The sequence below is a fragment of the Lepus europaeus genome, chromosome 8, assembly GCF_033115175.1.
Source record: "Lepus europaeus isolate LE1 chromosome 8, mLepTim1.pri, whole genome shotgun sequence".
Lineage (NCBI taxonomy): Eukaryota > Metazoa > Chordata > Mammalia > Lagomorpha > Leporidae > Lepus > Lepus europaeus.
Genome location: NC_084834.1, coordinates 7756821 through 7765218, shown reverse-complemented (window position 1 = coordinate 7765218; position 8398 = coordinate 7756821). Strand labels below are relative to the sequence as shown.

The 8398-nt window shown below is 50.4% G+C and overlaps 1 protein-coding gene across 1 annotated transcript; it reads left to right on the top strand.

The window, feature by feature from the left end:
- Positions 1 to 3788: 3788 nt before the first annotated feature.
- LOC133765812 (tripartite motif-containing protein 75-like) lies at positions 3789 to 5123 on the top strand. Its single transcript, XM_062199339.1, has one exon. It carries the CDS (start codon positions 3789 to 3791, stop codon positions 5121 to 5123), a length of 1335 nt encoding a protein of 444 aa, XP_062055323.1.
- The last annotated feature ends 3275 nt before the right edge of the window (positions 5124 to 8398 follow it).

The window sequence follows — 8398 nt, the reverse complement described above, 5'->3', positions numbered from 1 at the left end:
CTTTCTGTTGGCTCACCCCCCAAATGGCTGCTATGGCTGGAGCTACACCGATCCGAAGCCAGGAGCCAGGTGCTTCCTCCTGCTCTCCCATGCGGGTGCAGGGCCCAAGCACTTGGGCCATCCTCCACTGCACTCCCGGGCCACAGCAGAGAGCTGGACTGGAAGAGGAACAACCAGGACTAGAACCGGCGCCCATATGGGATGCTGGCACCACAGGGGGAGGATTAACCAAGTGAGCCAAGTGCCGGCCCCACATGTACATTTTGAACACTTTGAGTTGGCAGTCACAGCCTGGAGCTACCCACCCAGACTCAGGGAAGCTCAGGTTTCCCCCCGGGTCTGAAGTGGCTGAATCAACAGACTCCTGCCTTCGACTGCATAGCGGTTCTTTGGTCTTATTTCCAACCTGGGGGTTGCCAGGACGCATTTCCTGTGGGTGTCCTGAATTCCAAGTGTGGTTTCCTCAGCCCTGAAAGTCTGCTGAATCTATGCAGCCTCACAGCTTCCATCAGAATGGGAAACTGCTTCTAGGAGAAGGCGCCAGTCTTGCCGATCAGGCCCTCATCCCCACCAACCCTTTACTACCTGGTAGCAGCTTGAAGGACCAGGCATTTCTGTATTCTAGCCTGTCTCCTACTGAAGTCCTGACCTCCAGTTTCACTCCATGCACCTTGTGTGGGATCAGTTTCCCTACTCTGCAATGTCTTCATTTACCAGATCTCCCTAGAGTTGGGTGGCTGTATTAGACACTTACCCCAGGCTCCCAGACAGTGGGTGCTAAGGTCAGCATTTACCCCATGGACAGAGGCTCTAGTCCCAGAGCCATACCCTTTCCAGAGCTCCATGGCATCACTGGGGCAGTAGCTGAAACCATTTAGAGTCGAGGGGGCGGCCAAGGAGCTAACAAAATGTCAGTCTTCAGGTTTCCAGGTGACCCAGAGGGAGCTTGTGTCACTGCACCTTGCAAGCCTGCTCTTGCACCTGCCCTCTCACTGTGCAGGCACAGCCCTCCTCTACGTGTCTTGTAACCCCCTGCGGACTGTCCTGCGAGACCCGCAGTGCTGGGGTGGTGAGGTGATGGTGAGGTTCGGTGAACAAGTCCGTTTATTAACAATCAAGAGGCTGGCTCGCGGCTCAGTGTGCCGGTTCTCTGCCTGCGGCGCTGGCACCCCAGGTTATAGTCCCAGTCCGTGCGCCGGATTCTGTCCCAGTTGCTCCTCTTCCAGTCCAGCTCTCTGCTGTGGCCCGGGAGTGCAGTGGAAGATGGCCTAGGTCCTCGGGCCCTGCAACCACATGGGAGACCGGGAGGAGGCACCTGGCTCCTGGCGTCAGATCGGCACAGCGCGCTGGCCACGGCGGCCACTTGGGGGGTGAACCAATGTTAAAAGGAAGACCTTTCTCTGTCTCTCTTACTGTCTAACTCTGCCTGTCAAAAAAAAAAAAAAAAAAGCAATCAAGCACAACTTTATATGGCAGGCAGAGGGGGCGTAGGTAGTTCAGGGCAACACTAATTCTATATATAGGATGAAGCCAATATTGGCCCTTCGATGCTTGAAGGTCACGTAGCCTACTTAAGCCTTCTAGGTGATCCTTAATGGGTGTGGGCCACAGCCAGGAGCTGTTTCACTGATTGGCAATTCCAAGACCCTTCCAGGGGAAGCAGGATGGGGGCAAAGTGCCTGGGGCTCCTGCCGCCGCCAGCAGTCAGGTCATAGGGTCTTTGCCGGGAGGCATGGTGTGCGGTCACTCTTCACCTCCTGCATGGGCTAGGCGGGCAGTCTCCCAGCCAGGCTCCAGGACCACCCCCACACCCCCTCCTGCAGAAAGGGCAGGGTGAAATCAGGCAACAGATCCCATCAGAGGGGTTTCCCAGGAGCAGTGATGGAGGAGTCAAACCTTCCAGCCCCCACCCACCCCACCTCCAGTGCGGAAGTGCAGTCAGGGAGGAAGATGGGAAATGCAGGTGGGAGCCTGGGACTGCCCTGGAGCTGGGGGCATCTGGGTGCAGTGGGGGCCAGAAAAGGAAGCTCCCTGCAGGATTACGCATTGCAAGAGCCAGAGCCCGAGCCCCAGGCCCACAGAGAGATTGTGTTGCCTGAGCTGCAAGAACAGGAGAAACCTTCAGCCCCGGTTCATGCTCAGGGGACCACCACCCACATCTGGGGGCTGGAGGAGCAGGACAACCCCCCGCCCCCCGGTTGGCAGAGCTAGTACCCCAGCAGATTTTGGTGTTCAGTGAACACCGTTGGTACCATAGCAGCCTGATAGATGGGACCCAGCTGGAAGGGGCAGGGGGTCTTGGGCCAGGCTAGGGGGCTGCTCCATGGGGATTCTTCTCAGGTGCTGGCTCAATGTGGGTGATCTTTAGGGGCCTCACCATGGCTCAGGAAGCAGGATAGGGGGGAATCTGCACTGGCCAGGGTGGCACTCGGGCTGTGCACAAGGCAGGTGTGGGGAAGTACACAGTGCTGAGAGTCTGCTGAGAGCCAGAGAATGCTCATTTGTGTTTTGTCTTTCTAATCACGAATTCCATATGTTTTACTTAGGTGTATGTGATTATTTCATTATTTTATTGAAGATGAAATGCATGGTACTCACATCAAATATATATGGCTATGTTGTCTGTAAATATATACACACACGAGGTTCCTTCTGAAAAAGTTCATTTTTTTCCATTTTCTTTGAAATGTAAAGGTTTCTATCTGGCATCCACTGGTTCACTCCCAAAATGTCTGCAATAGCTGGCATGGGGCCTGGCCAGGCCATAGCTAGGAGCCTAGAACTCTATCCAGGTTTTGCATATGGGTGGCAGAGGTCCAAGTACTGAAGTCCTCCTGTGTTGCCACCTGGGTATGCATTAGCCGGAAGCTGGAGCAGGAGCAAAGGAGCTGACTTGAATGTGGGATGTGGGTACCCCAAGTGGACACCCAATTACTGCTCCACTTATCCATCCTTCTCTTTTTTTAAAATAAAAAAAAAAAAAAAGGATTTATTTGAAAGTTACACAGAGAGGAGAAGCAGAGAGAGAGAGGTCTTCCACACGATGGTTCACTCCCCAGATGGCCGCAATGGAAGGAGCTGTGCTGATCTGAAGCCAGGAGCCAGGAGCTTCTTCCTGGTCTCCCACGTGGGTGCAGGGTCATCTTCTGCTTTCCTAGGCCATAGCAGAGAGCTGGATTGGAAGAGGAGCAGCTGGGACTAGAACTGGTGCCCATATGGGATGCCGGCACTTCAGGCCAGGGTGTTAACCCGCTGTGCCATAGCACTGGCCCCACCATCCTTGTTTTTATTATCAAGGTGATAATCATAATATCCTCATCAGGCATGATTGTTATCATGAGAGTTCTTTCCCTTTTTTTTTTTTTTTCTCTAGCAATGTGTGTTTAGATCAGGAAAAATCTAGATAACATTTGTGAAATACACACATGGTCTTCATTGCTTTATATAAATATTGTCCTTTTTCCTTCTTATTTTATGTTGAAGAAACCTGTGCAGTCGGCCTGTCTCAACGTCTGGCACTCCCTCCATGATCGTGGCTCTTTCATAAGAAAGAAGACTAAACCACCAAGCTTGAATCTGAGGGAAGGTGGATCTGGGGCTGGGGACCAGTGATTGCTGGGTCGCACCTCCTGATAGCTGAAGGGACAGGCGAGGACACAGGTGTGTGGGGCCATAGTTTCCTGCAGACCCCAGGGCCCTTCAGGAGAGAGTGCTGGAGTCACCAGATTCCCACTGTCCCTGGAATTCCTAGAGAACCAGACTGACCAAAGAGAGCCTGTCCTCACATAATGGCCTTTGCAGCTTCCCTGTCTGTGCTCCAAGCACAGGCCAGCTGCCCCATATGCCTGGACTACATGAGTGACCCAGTGACCACCGAGTGTGGCCATAACTTCTGCTGTTGCTGCATCCAACAGTGCTGGGAAGATTTAGATGATGTCTTCCCCTGTCCCGTCTGCCAGTACCACTGCCCTTCGAGAAACCTCAAGAGTAATACCCAGTTATTGCGAATGATAGATATTGTGATGCAGCTTCCCGCCACAGGGAATGAGAGGAAACCCCTGTGTGAGACGCACGGCCAGGTCCTGGACTTCTTCTGTGAGCAGGACCTGGAGCTGCTGTGTCCCCAGTGCAGGGTCTCCAGGGCCCACGAGGATCACCACCTGGTGCCCATTGAGAAAGCTGCAGCTCATCACAAGAGGATTCTGGGAATGGACATTGAGTGGCTGAAAGAGCAAGTTGAAGATGCTGAAATGGCACGTGATATGCAACCTAGGGAATGTGATGAACTGAGGAGCCGGCTGAATAACTGGAGGCGGAAGGCACAGTCTAAATTTCTGTCTCTTTACTGCATCCTGAGAAGGGAGCAAGAGGAAGCACAGGTCAGGCTAGTCTGCAAGGAACAGGATGTTGAAGGCATGCTAGTTGAAAACAAACGTCGGATTTCAGACCACATAGCCGCAGTGGAAGATCTGTTGAGTGAAATAGCAGAGAAGTGCCTGCAGACAGACGTGGATTTCCTGAGAGGGCTTCGCAGTGTCAATCACAGGTATGAAGGGCTAAAAGCTCCAGAGATCTTACCCTGTGAGATAAAGGAGAGGTGCTGCGTCCTGCCGCGGTTGTTTGGGCTGCAGAAAATGATGAGCACGTTTCCGGTGGATTTGACCCTGGATCCTGGAACCGCCCACCCAGATCTTGTGGTCTCTGAAGATGGAAAAGCTGTGCTGCTGGAAGGAAGGATGCCACCTGATTCCTCTTATGAGCATTTCGCTGTCCGCAGTTGTGAGAAATTCGCTAGTGGGAGGCACTTTTGGAAGGTACACTCAAGAGGCAGAGGCCAGTGGTCGCTGGGTGTGTGTCAGGAATCGTTCCCCACCGATGCCAACACAGCACCGTGCCCAGAGTACGGCTGCTGGCAAATCGATGAGTACCTTCCCCTGTTCGAAATTGAAGACAGATGGATTGGCGTCTTTCTGGACTATGAATTAGGAGAAATTTCATTCTTTAATTTAAGTATCAAATCCCACTTGTATACCTACACTGCTACCTTTACAGAAAAGGTCCAGGCTTACTTCTCCATTCTACCTTTTTCACTTATTAACATTACGATCCTTGGGGAGAAATAATGAATCATCTAATAAAAGATCATTTCGTATGTGGCCATGTTTATCTCTCTGTGCTCCTGGAAGTGCCTTGGAATAAAGATTCTGATTCCATTTTGATGTTTGACTGTTGAACTCTTAGCGTTCATGTTCCTGCTCTTTCTGCCCCAATGCTGGGAAAGCTGAGGAGGAAGTCCATGTGCTCCCCCTGTCAGTACAAGTGCGAGGATCAAAACAAGCAAGCCCCTGGTCAGGCAAGGGACCCTTGTCCCAGCCCTAACTGTAGTCACTCCCATAGAGTCGCCTTTGCCTGCTCTCTTAGTCCCTTGTGGTCCCACTCAACCACACTGCGTACCCAAGGTTATGTGCAGAAGAAACCATGTCACCTCTGGGTATATGTATGGCATCCTCCGTCTCAGCTTGTTTTTCTCTAAAGTATATTTTCTTTTAAGATTTTATTTATTTGAGAGGTAGAGTTACAGTGAGAGAGAGGTCTTCCATCCACTGGAATGGCTGCAATGGCCAGAATGGGCCGATTCAGAGCCAGGAGTCAAGAGGTTCTTCCAAGTTTCCCATGCAGGGGCAGGAGCCAAGCACTAGGGCCATCCTCCACTGCTTTCCCAGGCCACAGCAGAGAGCTGGATCGGAAGTGGAGCAGCCGGTATAGAACCAGCGGCCATATGGGATGCCAGCGCTGCAGGTGTAAGATTAACCCACTGCATTGCAGCATCAGGCCCTCTAAATTTATTTTCTTCTCCTTCCTTCTCTTCTTCCTCCTACCTCTTTTTTCCCCCCTCTTCTTTATTTTCTCTTTAGAAGAGATCGAGGGCCTGCTCATCAGACAGACAGCAGGATAGCACCTGCCGCCCTATGACCTCAATGCAAATCCACAAAGTGCCTTCAGAAATTATCCCTTCTGAAGGAAGTTCTTGAACTGTGTGATGGGTTCATTTTTTGTTGAGGTAGAAAGGGATGCTGAACCAATGGATGGAAGATCTCCCCCTCTCTAACTCTGACTTTCAAATAAATGAATACATCATAAAATAATTTCCTGGTTCTCAGGATACAGGGAGAAACACACTAGTTGGCCAGTGCCACGGCTTACTCAGCTAGTCCTCCACCTGTGGCACAGGCATCCGATGTGGGCGCTGGGTTCTAGTCCCAGTTGGGCGCCGAATTCTGTCCCGGCTGCTCCTCTTGCAGGCCAGCTGTCTGCTGTGGCCAGGGAGTGCAGTGGAGTTTGGCCCAAGTGCTTGGGCCCTGCACCCCATGGGAGACCAGGAGAAGCACCTGGCTCCTGGCTTCGGATCAGCGCGATGTGCCGTCCGCGGCAGCCATTGGAGGATGAACCAACGGCAAAGGAAGACCTTTCTCTCTGTCTCTCTTACTGTCCACTCTGCCTGTCAAAAAAAAACCACACACTAGGCACCCTTGGCACTGGGAAGTATTTATTCTAGTCAGGCTCAAAAATGAGCAGGGTTAAGGGAACATCCCAGAAGTATATTGGGGAGCTGCAACACACACGAAAACTATAAAAAAGGGAGAGAGACAAAGCAACTGAAACCTGGAGTTACAGAGAGGAAAAAAAAAAAAAAACAGATCCATAATTTCACTGGATTTGTATGCAAAATTTATTAAAAGAATGCATACAACAATAAAAAAGATAGAAGTGTCATGGGGGTGGCCCTGGGCAGGCTTCGTTGAGATTCTTGTCTCCATGTGGACAGAATTCAAAAAGAGACTTAGGAGGCCGGTTCTATGGCACAGTGTGTTAAAGCCCCAGCCTTTGGTGTCAGCATTCCATATGGGTGCTGGTTCAAGTCCCCGCTGCTCCACTTCCGATCCAACCTGGGAAAGCAGTGGAAGACTTGGGCCCCTGCACCTGGATGAGAGCCCTGGAAGAAGTTCCTGGCCCCTAGCTTTGGGTCGGCACAGCTCCTGCCGTTGCGGCCATTTGGGGAGTGAACCAGCGGATGGAAGACCTGTCTCTCTTTCTACCTCTCTCTGTAACTCTGTCTTTCAAATAAATAAAATACATCTTAAAAAAAGAGAAGAGACTTACATAAAAGAAGCAAGATTTATTTTAAGGCAAAGACAAAAAGTACACACTTAGGAGGAAGTGCAGGTAACCCTGGTAAAGAGCTGCAATCATCAAGGTTTCAGGTAGTCTACATTATTGGGATGCGTGGGGGTGGAGTCTGGGGCATCGTTTAATTGAATAGTCAATGAGGGTGGGGTTTGGGGTCAGAGCTTAAGTACCACCCATTTCCTTTGCCCCTTTTTTTGAAAACTTAGAAGTGTCATGGTAAAAGGTGAATGATTGGAGAGGGTGGGCCAGCCATCATTTATAGTGACATTGCAATGACATCCACAGGCACCCCATCCACAGCTGTGCTGAATATTTCTGAGTGGCGTGGGTTCTCAGGTTGGAAGCCCTGAGCTGCGTGGCAGGGGGTGGAATTTTGGTGGTACCTGTGTGGCTGCTCTGCCTGTCTTGCAATCCTCAGCCCCTTTTGCTAGCTACCTCCCTACCCACAGCAAAGGGTGTGACTTTCACCTTTCTATCATCTCAGTACTGATTTAGCCCCATAATCATGTGAGCAGATTTCTTGAAAGAAATCTCTTAAAATTTACCATAAAAGGAATCCAGAACCATATGACTCTCCTGGTGAATTATACAAAACATCAGAAACCAAGTAGCTAGGACTCGAACTGGCACTCTGACGTGGAATGCCAGCATCCCAAGCTGTAGCTTAACCAGCTGCCCTGACAGAATTAAAAAATAATAATAATTAGATAGCACAAGGATGACATACTTTCTCAGCATGGTCATTGCTGGACTCCCCCCCTGTTATTTATAGAATATGCAAACCGATGCTCACTCTCATCCAAGGTTTACAGAGAAGCACGATTTCCTGCATTTCACTGTTTTGATATTAGCTAGACTCCAAACAGGAAGCACAGGAAAGCTGGCAACTTAAGGAGTTTAATAAGGCACTATTTGCTAAGGATAGGTGGACATTAGAGAAACTTACCAAGGGGTTAAGAGTCCCTCTGAGGCCTTGGTCTCATAAGGGGCATTTTTTAGCACTTCCTCTGATTGTGTTATCAGTGGTGAATACCACAACTACAGTGGTGTTTAGGTGTAGGGGTGACAGCTCACGTCATGAGTGTGCTTCCTGGCCGCCCTTGTCACAGAGCATGATCTCTGCAGATATGCTCAAAAGCACTCATTCTGGTTTGAGAGAGAGAGATAAAAATTGGTTTTGCATATAAAGGTACTTCAAAAACTTGATGGG

Bases quoted from the DNA above. Each gene is read 5' to 3' on its own strand.
- LOC133765812 (XM_062199339.1), top strand. From the start codon at position 3,789: ATGGCCTTTGCAGCTTCCCTGTCTGTGCTCCAAGCACAGGCCAGCTGC.